This window comes from Chlorocebus sabaeus, chromosome 14, assembly GCF_047675955.1.
Source record: "Chlorocebus sabaeus isolate Y175 chromosome 14, mChlSab1.0.hap1, whole genome shotgun sequence".
Lineage (NCBI taxonomy): Eukaryota > Metazoa > Chordata > Mammalia > Primates > Cercopithecidae > Chlorocebus > Chlorocebus sabaeus.
The window spans coordinates 48,545,687-48,565,401 of NC_132917.1; the positions used below are offsets into that span (position 1 = coordinate 48,545,687).

At 42.3% G+C, this 19,715-nt stretch overlaps 1 protein-coding gene across 1 annotated transcript in view; it reads right to left on the bottom strand.

The window, feature by feature from the left end:
• The window catches only part of LHCGR (luteinizing hormone/choriogonadotropin receptor), a 63,190-nt gene extending 43,911 nt beyond the window's left edge, over window positions 1-19,279 (bottom strand). The window contains exons 1-2 of the mRNA XM_007970686.3: window positions 19,080-19,279; window positions 1,421-1,492 (exon numbers count right to left, since the gene is read on the bottom strand). Coding sequence (XP_007968877.3) covers window positions 1,421-1,492; window positions 19,080-19,246 — 239 coding nt within the window. The 5' untranslated portion in view covers window positions 19,247-19,279. The remainder of the gene's footprint in view (window positions 1-1,420; window positions 1,493-19,079) is intronic.
• Between the last annotated feature and the right edge of the window lie 436 nt (window positions 19,280-19,715).

A 19,715-nucleotide genomic window follows, 5' to 3' on the forward strand; every position in this document is an offset into this window, starting at 1 on the left:
CACTTGTGAGCAAATTGAGGACAAGGAGTATATTCTATTCACTTCTGAATCCCTGGTGGCTTTATGTTGCTTGGCACAGAGTTAAAGAGTACAAATGAATGAATGAATAAGTGAATGGAGTAATGAATAATTGAATTTTTTGAAAACAACACAAAAATAAAGGAACCAGTTTTGTCATATATGATTCGCAAGCATGTAGGTAATGTCAGTGTTACCCTAAAATCCCAACATAAGCTACCATTTCCTGCCAGCTGAAAAAAAATGTCTCAAATTCACAAATTGTACATTTGCTTATTTCTAAGGTTAAGGCTCACTGAAGACTTCAGACTGATGAGAGCATTAGCCCACAGAAAAGCAGAGCCTAACGTAGCTAATGTCTTTTCTGAACAACACAGGAATGGATTGTTCTTGGGCTGATTCATCTTATTCCCACCGATTTGTTTGCTTATTTAACTGTAGCTGCTTTTCTCAGTAGGAGGTCTTAATGCATTAAAGGTTATCAAAACTCAACATTCCAACTTGAGAGCAGAAGAACGTGGGTTAGGCTCAAGTACACTGACAAGTCTGTAACCGGCAGTGAATTTCCTATAATATGCAGTAATTCTTGAGGCATTATTTTAAATATTCTAATTGCTTACTAATACCCTAAAGGGCAATAGAGGTTCCCAAAGGAGCTAAGATCGAGGCTGTAGCATCTTCTTTAGAGAGGCAAATCTGCTTCCAAAGTCCAGTGGATTGTTAAGATTAGAGATGCACTGTGGGAACTCAATGGCCATGAAGTCCTTTGACTCAGGCTAATATTAAGAAAGATGCTGGAATACTGGGCCCTTGAGAAAGCTCCAAGTATGGGAACTTTGGTCCTGGAAGCTGAAACTCAGGAACAAATGATCGAAGTTATGTCTGACAAACGTGAGATCATACTGCATTATCCAAGTACTTTACACTTTTGATAAATGCCTTTCATCAATATAGTTATAAATACTGTGTTTTTGTTATATACTTATATTTTAGATATAAAGATTATCTTCTGATGCACAATAAACTTCCAACACATTTTTTTTTTTTCCTATGTGGGCGTTATCTAAAAATGTGACACAAGGGAATAGCTGCTGCAGCAGAAGGAGAATTTTTATGATTGGAATCTATCTTTTTTTTCTCCTTAAAAGATATATCATCACTTACAAAATGCATTCAGTTCTTTGAAGCAAAGTTAATTATCTGGATTTTAATGACTCTTAAAAATCATACCTTTTCTTCAAAGGTCTCTGGTTATTATTTGTATTACAAAGATAAAAATATGCGAGTATCCTAAACGCAATTTCTTTCCTAGAAAAATTATCCCCTTTCAAATGTGTTTTCTCTTAGAAAAAATTCATTATTCCAATTACGAATGTCTTTTGATATGCAGTAACTTACTTACATTTTTACGATCTCATTAAGTCCTCTGAAAGCTTGAGATGGGATCACTTTGACAGGGAGGTAGGCAAGTGATCTAGAAAAGAAAAAAGGAAATCCAAGAGTTTAAGATTTATGATAGGTTGCCTTTTAAGTTCATGAATAAAGTGTGTATGTATATGTGTATGAGAGACAGAGACTTCAGAGTTCCCGAGAACTGGATTCAGGCTGAGGATTCTAACTTAAATCAGTGAAGAGATGTGCCATGATTATTCTTGGTTTTTATCAAAGAGTGTATAATTTTGTGGTTAAGATCATGAATGTTGAGATCAGACACACCTGGGCTCAAATCTTCGCTGTCCCACTACCTGGCTATGTGATTCTAAGCATGTTATTTAAGCCCTCCAGCTCAGTTTCTTTGTCTGTAAAATTGCACTAATAATTCCTGCTTCACAGGGTCATTGTGATGATTAATCTGGATAATACATGTAAAGAACAGGGCTTGGCACCAAATATATAGTTAAACAGTTGTAGAGTGATCCTATAGACTTGGTTGGGAAAATGGACAACAACTATGTTGAGCAGAGTGGAGAAATGAATGATGAAGATACAATTGGAAATTATGCAGGTAGGAGAACAGGAGATTCATTAAGAACATGCTCCCATCTTGATCTCTACTATCTTTCCCAGGTAGCCTATTTCAATGTTATCCCAAACAGACAACTTTGATCCTATGGTTAACCCACATGGGCATCTCATGTCATTTGGGGGGGAATATCTATGAGATCATTTCCTTCAGGCATTCACTTATACCCACAGGAACAATCTAAATATTATTGAAATTGAAATAAAGCTATGCTGTACTTAAGATTTGAGAAAAGAGTGACACTCAGAAATGCAAAACCAGTATAGGATGATGTGTGAATGCTAAAGGAACTGGAGGTTAAGATAACTCAGGAGAAAACAACTGCAAGGCAGGGATGAACAGGCAGCCAACATTTATTGAGCATCTACAATGGTTTAATGTTTTGGCCCAAGGACTGGCAGAGAGGAAGGGAGTAGACAAGGATATTTCAGGTGGGAAGTGAGTATGTGAGTATCAGGAATATGAGAACAAAGGTGAGAGATGCTGTCTTGTTTTTAACATGTCTATGCAGCAGAGACTGCTTTAAGCTGCTAAGAAAGAACACCTCCATGATGGGCAGATGAAAGTCAGATTTCTTACAGTCCCAGAAGGGACTTGCTACAGTTCTAAGCTGCGGTGTGAGTTATACACACCCATTTGTGACCTTATTTTACTCACTCAACAATGGTGTGAGGTGAGTATTTCCCTTACATAGCAGAAGAAATTGGGTCACAAAGAGATTTCAAGTAACCTGAACAAGGTTACAACCAGGCAGAATGACTCCAGACATCCTTTCCCTGTGCAATACTGGCCAAAGCATGTCATTCTTAATCCAGTGTCTTGGTGAGCAAGGTGGAGGGATAGGCATTGCAACCTTGCTTCTCCTGAGAGGAAGCATGTCACATTCTATTTCTTCTGCAAAGCAGTTTACCAGCTATTCCTCCCTAGGTGCTAATGGAGAGGAATTTCAGAAATCTCATTTCAGAAAAATGTTTTCACTCAATAATCTCTTAGAAATGATATAACCTAGAGAAAGTAATCCAACTTTGGTCTCTGATTCTATTCCCGAAGACATTCCCACCAAGGACATCATTTAACACCTAAACTTATTTAACAGAGGATCCTAGAAGAACAGGGACAGTGTGGGGAGAAATCTTCTTGTGGTGGCGTATTTGCTTCCTATATTTCTTCTGGAATCATGTTCGCTTGGCTTCCTGATTAAAAACACAGTTTTATTGCTCTCTGCACTGCCAAACCAATAAATTTCCAGAGGAGAAAGCTGTATTCCACTGTACCCCTTGCAGCATCAATAAAACTGACAGCCAAATTCTGATTCCAGCATCTTTATTGCTGGGGATAATGCAGTGCGGAACATATTTTGGAGAGTGTTTACATAAAAGCTTCAACAGAACCCTTCAGAGCTGTTTATTCACGCACATGGAGCCCAGAAGCTGGAGTCTCTCAGCAGGCAGCCTCCTCCTCCAAATGGGGGCATGGTGTGACTCCCAGAGGAGCAGTTTGGTTCAGATTTGACCAGGGAGGTTGCTTGAGCTTTTGATTGATGTAGGGAGGAGGGATGAGGAGCAAAGGTCAGACAGAAGTGCAAGAAGCTGTAGATCATGCAATGGCAGTCTCCAGTGGCTACAGAAGCAGCCCTGGTGCAAGCTGAAATTTTGCAGAGGTGATGTTGATGCTGCAGAGCAGGAAAGGCATCAGTGGGGAGAGTGAAACTAGAGCCTCCTCTAAAAAGAGACACCAAGTGAACAGCAGGTGACTTTGTTGATGTGGCTGGGTCAAGAAAGAGTCCTGGGGGCCAGGGAATGGGGAGAGAGGTGGGGTTAGGCAGGTGCACTGTGCTTTTCACAACAGATGTGTTCCCATGAGGCAACACAGACAATGTAGTCCTGTGAATCCAAAACCATTTTCCCTACTGACTTATATTTTTTCTTTCAGAAATGTCACATCTTCATTTCTGATTCGTCGTTGATTGGTAGCAGTTCCTAAACATTCAAGTGTCTGTCTCCAGAATTTATTAATAAAGTTTATGATTTGTTAATAACTGTTTGAATGTACTCCCTTTGAAGGTGCCCCACTCTCTAATGGATGTATCTATGATTCTTTCCATGATGCCAGAAACTTTTAGCAATGTGAACAATGATCTTAATAACCCTGTAATTCCACTCCTATATACATACATTGAGAAAAATTCTCAAACTGATACTTAAAGGAATCTTTTACAAACGTTTTCTTCACAGCATTGTGGCATCAGGGGATTGGAGGCAACCTGGGTGTCCATTACTAGGTGAGGGAGTAGATAAAATTTGGACAGTGCACACCTAACTGAATAGGAGAGCATGTAGAAGTGAGAGTCTAAAGGCACACAGAGTAGCATGGGTGGATCTTCAAATCATGGGACTAACAGAAACAAGAAATTACTGAGATATAATATACTGTTTGCAGAATTAAAATATATGTACACCAAACACTAGACATTAACCTCCTCCTGCACATGAACATATGCTAGGATTGTTATCTAAGGCGAGTTGAGAGGAACAGAAGTGGGAGAAGGAGATAAAATAAATAACTAAAAACAGAGAGGGACTTGAAGGGACTAGTGATAATGTTACTTAAATGAAGAAATATGACCAACTTAACCCTCTGTACTAGAGAGACAAATGGAAACTAGAAAGTTTTATTTTGACGTATTGACTGCCTGCTTGCTTACCTTTCTTCCTCCTCCCTCCTCTCTCCCTTCTTCTCTCCTTCCTTTCCTTTCCTTCATTTTTTTTTTTTGAAGTTAGGCGTACTTGTATTCCGGTAGTTTTGTGAACTATTGTGGAAAGGTCTAGTCAGTATCATTTGATATAGAGCAGAAGCCAAGGAGAACCGAGGGCAAAAATGCCTAAGGCAAGGACAGTTCAGCGGCTCTGCTCTCCAGGGTCAAAAGAGGAATGAAAGCTATGCATAAAGCAAAGAAAATAAAGGAAGGACAGAGCCTTTTCCGTCTCAGCAAAAGAGGGTGACACACCACAACTATGCACCTCAGATGGGTGGTAAAGAATTAGGGTTACTGGGCAAATATGAGGTTAAACTTGCAGGGTGGAGAGTTCTCTCTTGAAAGGTGAGATGGCTTTGGAAAAATATGGCTGTGGAACTATGCAGCTACTTAAATTTATTATATTTTCACAGTCTTTTTTGCAGTTTAGAACTTTTGTTTTTAAATAATTTGATGATGCAATGCAGGTGGCACCTTGCCCGAGTGCCTTTGCCACAGATGTTGAAACAAATGCTTCAATTGGATTACAAAGACTGCATTCGCTTCATTAGCTTGGAGGCTCCATCTACTCATTAATCCCATCTGCAGGTCCCCAACCCTTCTAGTTGTGGGTTAAAGTTGAAATCGAAGCAGTCTGTACTCCTTAGGGCTGGAATTAAGTCATTCACCCTAGTGCTGGGATCTTGTGTTTGGTCATGACTCTGGCGAGGATTGTGCATGGTCTAAACTGGACCCAATAATATTAATATTTGGAGGGCAGGAGTGCACCTGCAGTGCCTCCCCACATGCTATGCTGGTGTTTGTTTTTGTCTTGATTTCTTATCGTGCAGCTTGCTTGGTCTCCCCAGAATCCATCTAGGAGTAGGGCTTCTCTTAGTTCCTGCCTTCTCTTCTCAATCACCAGATCCTGATCCCTGTGTCTCTACCCCTTAGGGGACACCGCTGCCCTAGACCAGTTCCTGGTTGCTCTCTGGTTAGGATCAAGCTAGTATCTCTTACTGCTTCATTCTTACTTTCAAACTGGGCCCCTTGGCACAGATGGTGACCCTGTGTTATGACTACCCAGTAGAGTTGAGTTACTTTCTGTAGTGGATACTGTGGTGGGCTACCCAAATCACTCTTTAGTACAGAGGCACCAATTTCACCAACTGCTGGGAAAGAGTGGGTGGCTGAAACTCTCAGCTGAGTTGCTGTCCTGGAATTATGCTCACAGACTGATGTGGTTTGTGTCTGTGTCCACCCAAATCTCGTGTCAAATTGTAATTCCCAATGTTGGAGGTGGGGCCTGGTGGGAGGCAATTGGATCATGGGGCAGATTTCCCCTTTGCTGCTGCTCTTATGATAGTGAGTGAGTTATCATGAGATCTGGTTGTTTAAAAGTGTGTAGCACCTCTCCTCTTTCTCTTCCTCCTGCTCTGGCTACGTGAAAATGTGCTTGCTTCCGCTTTGCCTTCTGCCATGATCGTAAGTTTCCTGAGGCTTCCCTAGCCATGCTCCCTGTACAGCCTGCAGGACTGTGAGCCAACGAAACCTGTTATCTTTTTACTTTATTTATTTATTTTATTATTATACTTTAAGTTCTAGGGTGCATGTGCACAATGTGCAGGTTTATTACATATGTATACTTGTGCCATGTTGGTGTGCTGCACCCATCAATTCGTCAGCACCCATCAACTCGTCATTTACATCAGGTGTAACTCCCAATGCCATCCCTCCCACCTCTCCGCTCCCCATAATAGGCCCCGGTGTGTGATGTTCCCCTTCCCAAGTCCAAGTGACCTGTTTTCTTTTTAAATTACCCAGTCTTGGGTATTTCTTTATAGCAGTGTGAGAATGGACCAATACACAGACCAAGATTGCTACCTTACCCAGGATTATGTCTTCTCTTTTGGGCAGCCCTCATCCAATGACTGGACAATGTATAGAATAAAGGCCCAGCCCCCTTGCCTCCAGGTGGGACTACTCAGAAGGACCATCCTATCTTTAGAGCTTCTTCCTGTCAATTCTTACCTGGGCCCTGACTTGATCCCCTTCCCAGCCAAATCCAATTGCCAAGCACTCAGTGCAGCTGTGTCAGAGTCCAGTGACAGGAAAATTTACAGCATCCAGATGAATCTAGTTACCTTAGAGAAGATAATGCCACCTTATCATGTCTTCCTTGGTGGTTTCTAATGTCTCCTGGGTACCCAGGATTGGGGCTTGGGCCCCTCTTCTTTTTTCTTTTGAGTTTAATAACACAGATGGCCTTGGAAGGAGCCAATTTGTCGAGTTTAATTTTTGTCAACTAATCCTCAAAGTAATGTTACCTGGAGAGCTTCAGTCAGGAGGGCTCTAGTGTCCCCCTTTAAGAAAACAGATTTGTTTTGTATGTTATATGTATTAAAAATTTTTAAAAAATGTGGACATCCTTGCCTATAAAGACCTATCAATTGGGAGACATATGCACTATCAAAGATTTCTTTGTTCTATAGAAGGATTTACTGCAGGGTTACTTTAAATAGCAAACTCCCTGGGTGATTGGAAAATAGAGTTCAATTGACACACTCTTTCTTTTTAAGGACAGGTACTGCATAAAGCAAATTATAACTGTAGGTTTCTCACCTCCCCTTGGTTTTTCAGAGCTTGAGTACAGGATGTTTCCCAGGGCAGGGCGGCCTTCTGAGACCCTCAGGCTGAGGAGGCGCAAAGGGAGAGAAGAGCCAGGGAAGAAATACAGCACCAATCCGGAGTCCCCAAAGACTGTATAGGGTCTTTGGTCACTTGCCAGAGCTTTTACTTTTCCTTCTGCCCAACACATGGCAGAAGTGAAACGTTTTTATTCACTACCTTCTAATTGTTTTTAAAAATGCCAACTATATTATTGATTTAAGAAAGCTACAAACATCAATTCATTTTCCACAGATAATGAGTTTATTGCTAGAGCTACATGCTGAATTCTAAAACACTACAAAAATCAGATGAAGGGAAAAAAGAGAGAAATCAGAGACAGTTAAAGCTTTTTTGTCTAATGAACTTGTTGAAATGGGAGGAGGTTTATTTATTTAAATTGAAAAGAATTTGGTGTTTTTGTATTTATTAAGATCTTGCTCTACACTTAACAGTGTCTTAAGAAGTTCTGTGTTCTTTTCAAAGCTGCTCACAATTGTAATAAACTTGCTTTCATCTTAGAATAAAATAAAAATAGCTTTCCTCTTTTCAAATGATTTTAAATCTTTGAACTTTCAAAGGCATCGGTCTATTCGGTGGCTTCATTACAGGGAATGTCTTCACTTTTGGCCTATTGTCTTCAGCATTTACCTAGAGGGAGCTGAGGCTTCAATGTTAACTGAAATATGAAGTCAGTATAGTTGAACATCCAATATGTTAAGCTTTACACCAGAAAACTTTGGAACAGGCTTTAAAAATACATCCAGGTGGTTTTGATTATTGACTGCTCCCTGCAGTTAGTGTATTGGGCTCAAGGAGTCAGAGTGAAAGGGCTGCTTACAAGTCATTTGGTCCAACCCTTCAATTTACAGAGAAAGAATCTTAGGAAAAGGGAAATGACTTTTTGAAACCACATGGCAATTCAGAGGCAGATCTGGACTAAAGCATTGGTTTCTTCCTTCCTGGTTTGGTGCTGTTGTCCTCCAACAATCAAGTCACATCAGTACTGTTCATTTGGATGTTTGTTGATACACTCTACTACATGACCCTCTGTTTTTTGTTTGAAAACTTAGCCTCCTGAAAAGAGCCATCAGCTTCTTGAGGACATAGCTCAGTTTCAAGATGCAGCTCAAATCCCTGCTTCTCCATGAAGCTTTGGAGCCTACCAGAATGATTTTTCTCTTCTCTATCCTCCTCTACACTTAATTACTATACTGTTTTTTTCCCTTCAATATTATTTGAGAGTTTACTAGATGCCATGCGCAAACATTTCTTCTGTTCTCCCATTGAACACCCAGTCTCTGGTAGATTCTGCTTTTCACATTGTCTCTTGCTTCCAGTCCCTTTATTCCTTACCCACTGCTACTTTTGGCCATTCTTTTCTCCACCTGGACTATTCTAGAGTCCCCTAATTAGTTTCCTCTCACTCCATCGTTGCTCTCCCCTGACCAATCTAGATTACTCTTCCTGACAACTCCTACTATATCATTCTCATGTCAGTCAGCTTCTGTGCCTCCCCCTCGGCCAACCTATCTACAAATGAGCCTTGCATTCAAGAATCAATCTTTATTCACCAGTTGTATCACCCACTCTTGCCCTCATGTAACCAACACACTAGACTTGAACTGTCTCATATGGCAGCCATTAGCCATATGTGGCCACTGGGCAGTTGAAATATAGGCCAGTCTGAATTGAGATGAGTTGTAAGTATAAAATGAATACCAGGTTTTGAAGACTTGGTAAGAAAAAAGAATATAAAATATCTCAGTAATTTTTGTATTGATAGCATATTGAAATGAGAATATTTTTTACATACTAGACTAAATGAAATGTTCTATTAAAGTTAATTTCACATTTTGAAAACTTTTTAAATGTGGGCACTAGAGAACTGAAAATTACTTGTGTGATTCACATTATGTTTCTGCTGAATAGCACCTCCCTAGACAAATCAAACTATTTGTACTTCCTGAACTTGACTCACACTTTCCTGATGTCATTCATAGTTCCTACTGTTTGGCACATCTCCCTTCTCTGCTGGTCAAATTCTACCCCAGATTAAGGGTCCATCTCAGGCACTATATACTCTATGGAATGGGTCTTCATCACCAGTGGCACTTGCTTTCTTTCTTGAAGCCACATAGTGTGGTAGTTAAGAGTGCACACTCTGGAGGCAGCCTGAGTTCAAATCAAAATTTCATTCCACATCTATAAAATATGTATAATCTAAAAAGTCTGTGTTTACATGATACTAATATAGCATGCAGTACAAGATAAGGACTCAATAAGTATTTTATTAGTAACTCACAGCTGCTTACTGTGAACGATTTAGGCCACCTAGGCTATATTTAATGACCTCTCTATTTCCTTGGCAGGGGGTAGGGGTGGGTAGGTTCCAGATTTTGGAATTGATTCTTCTGTTTGTCGTGGGTCAGTCACCTTTAAGTCTATAGCATGCTTATGGCTTGTTCCTAAATCTTGACTTTCCTCTGATTAGGACAACTGAGAGGGAGAATACATATTCTCAATTGGTACCTTTCTTTTGGGCTCAGATATATCTTTTAGGCCTCGTCTGATAGCCTTTTAAAGAGGTGATAAAGAACAACCTTCCAATAAATATTTCAACTCTAGAGAGCCACTCTGCAGATTCGGCATTTGAGCATTGATTGTTTTAGTGTTCAGTCAGTTGAAACTTTCCCATTGGAGAGTGCAATTTGAGTGACTCTCCTCTAAGACAGCCATTCCAGAGCACCCAAAAAGGTGTGAGGAGTTTATGTCTTATCATGTAAACCAAGATGTTAAGAAGATTCCTGGATAATGGATTTTTCAAGTCATTTGTACAACAAGTAAATTAAAAATATAAAGCCTTAGAGGAAAATGGTAAGTATATCTAAGCCCTTACTCAAAACCCATTTAAAGTTTTCTAAAGAAACAAAGCAAAGTAACCCAATCTCTATCTCCTTAAACTAGAATTTGTCTAGCAATAATATAACATGACAAGAATAACTCTGGTAAATAAAACTACATGTTGGATTCTCCCTGGGGAATGTCTGCATCACCTGTAATAATTTCTTGAAAATATTTTTCAGAAGCAGAGAATATTATGTTGTCAAGGCAGTGACATTGCAGATATGCTTCAGGAAGCTCTTTCATTAAAAGCTTCTCTTTCTCAACACTTAAAAACTTTTGTTTAAATAAATGGGTAAAAGCTAGTTGAAACTGATATACTACGTACTTTTATTTATTATTTTTTCTTTCTTTTTATGAGGCAGAGTCTCGCTCTGTTGCTGAGGCTGGAGTACAGTGGTGCAATCTCGGCTCACTGCAGCCTCTGCCTCCCAGTTCAAGGGATTCTCCTGCCTCAGCCTCTCAAGTAGCTGGGACTACAGGCATGAGCCACCATGGTGGGCTAATGTTTTGGTATTTTTTAGTACAGACAAGGTTTCACCATGTTGGCCAGGCTGGTCTCAAACTCCTGACCTCAAGTGGTCCACCTGCCTCAGCCTCCCGAAGAGTTGGGATTACAGGCTTGAGCTACTGTGCCTAGAATGTGTTTGAAGTGCCTGAAATTACTGGCATGTGTGCCTTCACTTTTTACTAGCTCATCCCTTCTGGTAGCCACCATTATGAGGTTGCCTGTATCAAAAATGCCCCCTTCTCTGGAAGTACCTCAGAGCTGGTCGCATTATGGTGGAAGAATCTTGCTGGCTGAGCAGATTGATTCTATGCTGAATGTGCCTGGGTCAGTCAGATTCTCCTTTTGGGAATTTGAAATTTATAATAGAGGGACAGAGAGGAGTCGTTTTTGGAACTGACTCCTTGTAAATCTAGGGAGAACCTCCCTAAGCTCCTTTTGCTAAGATGCCAGATATTATCCTTACATCTTCACAGCATACTTCTACCTCCTTATCCTTCTATTAAGTTAATCTCTTATGATTAAAATGGTCAGAATTGATATCTGGTGCTTGCAAATGAAAAAAGACTTACCCAGAGCCCCACTCAAGTTTTCCAGGGTGAAGTAATCCACTATTCTATGGACAGCCCATAACACAGGGCATATGCTGGTGCTCAGTGAGAGGACCAAAGGCTTTGAATAGTGATTCCTCAGTGGCCTCTCTAAGCTGGCCAGAACTGAGCTTATGGGATAACCATGTTAGCCCAGCTGCCCCTATAGAAAATGAGCCTTAGAGCACTACACAGTTCAAATGACACTTCCTCTGAGGCCTCTTTGTTACTCTGGCTAGAAGAGATGATTCCCTGCTCTGAACGCCTATCTTGTTTATAACCTTTATCTAGCATTTATCACGTTCTCCATTTCCCTGTAGTCATTTGAGAAGAAGATACCTCTACATCTGGAAGACTATAAGCTCCTGGAGGGCAGAGATGGTGTCTTTGGATCCTGCATGCTATCTTGTACATTTCAGTACATAGTTCCGGAGTGGCCAACAAGTCTCACCTGAAGGCTTTCTGTGTGTCCAGTCTGAGGCTTACGGATGGGGAAAGAGGGGAGGAAAAGATCCAGAATGGGTTTGGATGCTCTAGCTGGGCAGACACGACCAAAAACAGCCTATAATCAGGTATTAGGAGGTATGTGTCAGAAGCAGCTCAGTCTGGGCTGAAAAGGCCAGAAATTAGACTCAAGGCAATAATAAGCTCTGCTATTTTGGGATTCTAATGTATTCACTTTCCAGGTTGAGAAGACCTAGTAGGTCATTTTCTCTAATTAACACCTCCCAGGAACAAAACTGTTCCATCAGGCTTGCCCCTTGGATGATAGATACTTACTGTTCAACCTCACATATGGGCTGTGGGTTTTTTAGTCTTCTCTGCATTATCAGATTATTACAATAATACCTTGTAACTATGTGAAAACTTTATTTCTATACGTTTGGCTTTTTTTTGGGTCTCGTTTATCTTCACTATATCTGGCCCCACTCGGGGACAGGAATCTTCACGTCCCTTTTACAGACAGCAAAGAGATTTTATCATTGAGCCAACACCTACAGTGCAAATTAGGGAAAGGAGACCTGGTGTTAGAACCCAGTTCTGCCCAGTCTGTCCTGTTGATCAGTTTGAATAATTCGGGGACTGCATTGGACCCCACCCTGTCACACCAGAGCATCCCCACCTCAGTGGGCTCAGAAATGCTGTCTGCTGCTACTCATGAGGTGCAGTTAGGAACCCAGGAGTAGTGTGACCTCATTACATCAGAGTCAAGGACAAATGTAACAGCAGCAAGGGATTAAATCTTCATTCTGAAAGTTGAGTTTTATTTATAAATTGTACTTTTCTGAATGTGGCTGAGGCGGCATTAAGGAGCTGAGGTTCAGGGCCACATAGAGAGCAGCTGTGAGTGGTTTGCCAGGGGGTGGTGTCATCTCCCAGTGAGGCAGAAGCTGGGAGTAAATGAGGACCCTGTGGAGAAGCAGCTAGAAGCTGCCCACCAAGTCAGAAAGCCCACCTGCCTGGTGGGAGGGATTATTTTAATTCCCTTCATAAGAAAAAAAGCTGGGTGGGAATTTGCTAAAATCTGCATTAAGTATGATTTGTCTGCAGCCAAGGGGAGCTGCCGGAACAAAGCACATATGCTCCCATGGAGCCAGCCCTCTTGGCTGTGGAAGTGAGCAGCAGGGCTTCTCTTCACCACTGTGACTCAACTGGCTTTAAAACCTCAAGTGTAAGATCAGAGTTACACATGGCCAAGACACCATTTGGTGCAGCCACTCTGGGAGATTATATTTTGGAAAGAGACCTTTGTTGCCTCATTTCAAGACATGAAAAGAAGCCAACTGAGGGGCTTAGGAAGAAGACAGAGGTGGGCAAAATAGCAGAACTGGAGCCCTGAATTAATCTGATTTACTGCTTTTGAAATACAAAAAAATGAAGAAAAATCGCAAGGAATTATTGCTCTCCAAGGAGGAAGCTGGGTCCAATGCCAAAGGGATCTGTGTGTGAACCTTTTGGCTCTACACTTGCGTTGAGATTTTGGGAACTCTGTTGCTTGTTTTTTAGTCTTGCTAGTGGCTATCATTCACTTTCCCCAACAGTATGGTTTTTAAACAAATAAAATCTAGTCCTTCCTGAGCTTCTCCCGAGGAGTCTGTGTATCAGCAAGGTCAGGTTTAAGAGTTGCCTTGAAGGCATGGCTGGGAGAGCTGAGTCAGAACTAAGGTTCAAGATTAACCTCAACCTTGGGCCTTTGTTTCTTTAGAGGTGGTTGTGGTGGTGGTGGGGGTAGGCTAGGGAGGTAGGACATAAACTTTCTTAACTCTGAGAGTTTTTGGCTGGCCCAGATTTAGGAAAGCTGAGGGTAGGGCCAAGCTGTCTTACTTGCAAGAGTGTGGTAGTCTTCTTTCTGTCTGTGGATTCTTTCCTGGGGGCTGCTACCTTGTGTCCTACAACAGGAGCCCATCTGTCTCAATTCAGGCTGCCTTAGTGGTTTTTGTTTTTCAGTTTGTTTTTATTAAGGAATCTTGGGGCTGGGGATTGATTCTTCCCTACTGAGTGAGTCTAAAAAAATAAAATGGAAACAATCTAGATGGAATATACTAATATAGGTAAGCTTCAGGTCTTGCTTCCCTGAAGTTGATATGTCTGCTATTTCCCATTCAAACGATGGACTGGAAGCCTACAAATTCTATTATAGGACCTGGATGCTGAGATAACACAAATAACTCCCTTCAGAACCTATAGCATTTTCTCACTTCCCCATTTTCTAAAATGGAGATTTTAAAAATAACATTTAGATGCAATACATGCTAGCTAATGTAGACATGCTTCTTTTTTGCACAAGTTAATTGTTCCTATTCAGCTATCTCAGTTTAATCATGAAACTCAGTAAACCCTTTAATTATACTACATGTGAAAATCTGGGAACCCTGAGTTGAATGACACTTCTTCAGGTGGTTCTTACTCTAGCACGATGATTCAAAACCAAGGGGTGGGGAGTAATTGCCTCCTGCCCCCTCCAGGGGTAATTTGGCAAATGTCTAGAGATACTTTTGGTTGTCACAATTTGGGAGGGCAGTGCTTCTGGCCAGGGAGGCTGGAAAACGTTCTACAAGGTACAAAACAGCTCCCATAACAAAGAATTATCTGGCCCCAATTGTCAATATTGCTAAGATTTGGAAACCTGCTCTGACAGAAGAGGCATATGTTGAACAAATGGTTGCATTTTGGTGGGATATGTACAAAAATGTATGTAAGCCCAGGATATTGAAGTGAGTATGTGGATGGGGAAGCTGGAGGTGGAGTGGGGGTAGGGCAGTGGGCATCAGGGAAGGCTTCATGGGGAAGTGACTCCTAATCATGGTTTTTATTTAATGCCTTTGCCACAAATCATCAAATAATGACTTTCACTGAAAGCTTATTAGTCAAGATTGGGAATTTTTTTTCTTTTTGCACAACCTCTGAGTAATCAAAGCTCCCAACTTTATGTCTTCTCTTGAGAAATATTTCCTCCCCAAAGCCTGGGAAGAATTTATTCAACCTTGTTCCTTGGTTCTCAGCAAGGAATCTCTAGTCGACTTTAACCTGTGGTTCTTCCACCAGGACCCCTCTTTCCTTCTTCACACTTCAGCTTCTTAAACACTTGGCCCATGAAGCCTTCCCTTGGAGCCTTCACAGTGATTAATTCATTCTGTGAATTCCTTAGAGCCTCATTGTCTCTCTCTACACCTATACCAATCTCTTGGGGCGGGGCAGTGTTTCCACTTAGATTGTGGGCTTCTCAAGGACAGGAACCACACCCTTCACATGTACATCCCTCTATGGCATTGAACACTGTTTTGGACCCTGATTTACACTGCAAGTGGGAGGAAGAGGAAGACACTCAAGAAAGATGTCAGGAAACAGTAACGCTGGATTGATATGAACATTGTATTAGGTTGGTGCAAAAGTAATCACGGTTTTTGCCATTGAAAGAAATGGCAATTACTTTTGTACCAAGCCAATGTCTTGCCAAGGCCTCTGGATTATGTCTCATATCAAAGTCTAAAAATTTAATTTCTGTTCAGTAGGTACAACATGCAAAACAGAAATTGCCATAATTATTATTAGCATTTTCTTACTAACATATTTTTCAGAAGCTGTTTCCATATCAAGCAGATCAACCTTTCTGTTGTCATAGAGACAAAGATCTTTATATAACCATGGGCAAGGTGAGATTTTTTTCTTCTCCTCTTTCCAGTTGCCTAGAACTAATATGAAAGGAAAGGAAATTTTTTAAATCAATTTTTTCTTTCATTTTTTTTCCCCAGTTAAAATGAATGAAATGTGGGAGATTATTTTTTGTATCACATTTTAGATTTTAAATACCTATGTTTTTCATAAAATATGGAAGGGGAGTAAAGATTTGAATGATGCCATTTTCAAAATTTGTAAGCAGTGGGCTTGCCAGTGATAAGCAGCTATAATCCATGTACCTTGTTTTTATTCTTCTTCTTAAACCAAATAGTGAACTTCGGATAGAGGTCTTAGAAGGTAAGGTTACTAGGACCCCAAAGGACTAAAGCATAAACTAACATCTATTGAGGGACTGATGCTGAATCCTAAGGTGCTCTGCGGTACTTGCCTCCTCCAACCCTGAGAACTTGGAGTGCTTCCCTTCTCTCTGCAGAGGCAAAGTCTATTATATTGTAGTGCAAGACCACATCCTCTTCTCCTGGAAGACTTACCTCATAATTTAAGCTTTCTTTTTTTTATGAACTGATAACTTGCCAATAGCAATCTTCTGTCTCATAATTACTGTTTATCATTTCGTGCATTCATCATCAAGAAAAGAGGATTTCAGTATGAACCTGTCCACTTTTCCTGTCCTTTAATATTGAGTTATTCCTTTACCCACGGTCTTCTTCCCTCAGGACTCAAAACCATCCTTATTCTTTCTAAGATTAATCTTTCCCCTCTGTTGTTAGACTGATGCTCTCCTCCTACCCCCACTGAGATCTGACTCTAACAATTAACATTCCTCCCTCATTCCCTGTATTTTCAGTCTGTCCTCCATGGATTCCTTCCTGCAGTCCTCTTCGAGGAAAAATAAAAAACTTTCTTCAGTTCTGCTTATTTTCCATCTGCCTCTGGGTTTAGGATTTTAGTTTTATGCCTTTTTGCAATAAATAAGTGTTATGCATGTTTTGGGGAGGTGGGGAAGGGAAGTGTACGGCCAAAGACATTTAAAATATACTTTTTTGTCTCTAAGATGATACCTCCCTGGAGAGCTGTGCCTTGGTTCTCAAACTTTAGTATGCATCAGAATCGCCTGAGGAGCTTGTTAACATGTAGCCTGCTGGACCCACCCCTGGAGTTTCTGATTCAGTAGGTTGGGGCTGGGGCCTGAGAATATGCAGTCTAACATTTCCCAGGTGATGTTCATACTGCTGGGCTAGGGCCATACTTTGAGAAATATTGCCTTAAAGTAACAACCCTCCCTTTGCTTAACATGCACCTCTCTTGTCATATGGATGTTGGTGTCACTATGTTGTGCCAAAAGTTATCCTGTTTCAGCCTGCATAGGCTCAACCTCCACAGAGTGACAAGGGCATCTCTTGAAAGAGGAGGGCATCTCTCAACCATCTGGTGCTCAGGAAATGCAGCCTTGTGAGGGTCGCCACGCTTGGCTAAGGAGGCTAAATGACTGGTAGAGGATGTTCCTGGTGGTGGATGCTCAGGGTCTCTACCTCCAAACCTAGTCAGCCCTATCAAATATTTTTGAGGGGTTCTAGGATTCTTGAAACCCTGCTGAAAGGCAGCAGGAGAAAGTGGGATTTAAAAAAAAAATTAACTTCAGCCTTTTCTTGGGAAGGGGGTCCCTTCATGAGAACAGTACGTGGCAGCAGGAGCCCTTGAGAGATCTCACTGAAAAGCCGAATTGAAAAGGAACTGGGACTTGGCCCACCCATTCATGCCCCCAATGGGAGTTCGTTGCTCAGTACTAAGAAATTGAGTGTGTGTTTGTGTGTGTGTGTGTTTTATTAAGAAAGCAGTAGTTTTTCTTACAAAGACGAGCAAATTTAAAAAGATAATTAATAGATAAAATCCTGAATTGCTACTCAATAGTTGTGGGACCTTGAGCAAGTTATTCCATCTCTTTGGATCTCAGTTTCTTCTAATCTGTATAATAAGTAGCAGGCAAGCGAGAAAGTCTGTTTATAGTACAGTCATTCTTAAGAGCAACGCGGCAGGCTTGTCAGGAACGGAACAGGGCTGGAACTTGGAAGGCCTATTCCATGGATTTGTGGATTGACTGAAATAAATTCTATCAGCATGGTCCATTCCTTCAGGGAATGGAGCTGACAAGATAATTAATGGAAACTAATTAATATAAACCCCTCAACCCTTAAACTGTATCTCTCAACCTCAATTATTGCCAGAAGACCTTTAACTTTTCCACAGGAAGAAGCCTGGCTTGGCAGGGAGGGTGAGTCTCCTCTATGAAATGGGTCCCTGACAGACTCTTGGGGGCTCAAAGGAAATGGCAGAGGGGGTGGTCTCCTTCCTTCCCCAGCACAGAATTCCATCATCTCTAATTGTTAGAACATGATCAAGACTGCTACCAGCCTTTTAGATACTCTTGTCTTTTGTCTTTTTTTCCTTTCTTTTTTCCTTTTCTCTTTTCACAGCTGTATTGAGATGTAAATCCTATACTATAGAATTTAAAGTGGACAATGCAGTGTTTTTTAATATGTTCACTTGCAACTGTCACTACAATCTAATTTTACAAAATTTTCGTCAGCCCCCCACAAGCCCATACCCACTGATTAGTAGTCACCCACTGTCCCTCCCATCCGCCTCCCCAGACCTGGCAACTACTAATCTACTTTCAGTTTATGTGGACATTTCATGTAAATAGGATTATAAAATATGCGGCACTTTTTTTCTAAATGGGAGAAAGGAGACCTGATGACACCCTGATAGACTAGTAGTGCTAAAGGTCCTCCTTCTCCTCTTTACCCCATCACTCTGGAAACAACAGCTTCCGCCTGCTTGCTGATGTATACAATCCTTCAATCAGGCCCGTGAGCGTGGAGGGGGTGCGCGCGTGCCAGCGGCAGGGCACAGGGCCTTTGGTCCATTAGACCACGAGACTGAAGTTCAAGCACATCTGGGCACGGCGGAGCAGCGGCTTGTATGCTCACTAAGATGCCCGTGTGACCGCCAGCAGGCAGTTGACAGATGAGGTCACCCTTGGTCGTAGGGCCTGAGCACTCCATTCCTAGAGGACCACAGGGTGCCAGAGCCCACATTCACCTTCCCTGACGTGGCTGGCCCAAGGCTCAAAGGCCTGTAAGATTTCTCTGGCAGAGACCCCTGCTAGAGGAGTTGAGGAGCGTCACACCCATATTCCCTTCAAGCAGCGGCAGAGAGCAGGCCTTCTCCTGAGGCTCCCGAATAGTTCTACACCCCCAGCCGCAGCCCCAAACAGGGGGAAAGAGCGGGGCTGGGCTCTCAGGGGCATGGGGTGGCAAAAACAACCACCAAGCTTTGGGTTCTCATCACCCTAAAACGGGGAAATTGGATAGGGCACAGCGTATTTCTCCAAGCTTCCAGGGAAAGAGGACCAAAGGAGTAGGGAGGGAAGGTGGCATAGGCGATTGAGGGTCCTGTATCGAGGGGGCCGCGACGGGAGCGCTGTGTACTCACAGTCGAGTGAGACCGGCCGTCGGGCCGGGGCAGCGCAGGGCGCCGTCGGGCGCGCAGTTGCAGGGCTCAGGGCAGCGCGCCTCGCGCAGCGCTCGTGGCAGCAACGCCTGCAGCAGCAGCAGCAGCAGCAGCTTCAGCAGCTGCAGCGCCGAGAACCGCTGCTTCATGGCCGGCGAACTGGGCTTCTGCGGCTTGCCAGTGTCTTGGACGGCCTTTGAGTGCGGCCCGCACCCCTCTCCCCGCCCCTTGGCCTGCCTTTCCACACACCCTTCCCTGCCGGCCCGCCCCTGCCCTCCGCCTCTTACCGCGCGCCCCGCTGAGTCTGCTCTGCCTTGACCTGCGACAGTGCCCCGGTGACCCCATCACCTCCTTCCTGCTACTTTCCTCTGTCTTGCCCCCTACCATCTGCAAATCGCCCTAGCTATAGGAGATAGATTTAATGGCAAATGTTTTGGATTAGAGGTGGGGAGTTCTGAGTTGAGTGAGTTGTGATACTTCCCGGAACCCCTTTTATTTCATTTGTGAAAGGGTCCGATGGATACTCGCTATACCCACATCAGAAGGCGTAAGAGGGCCTAGCTCAGCTATTTCTCCTCTCTTTTATCCTCAGCCAGCCCCTAGTCCTTTCCCCTTCTC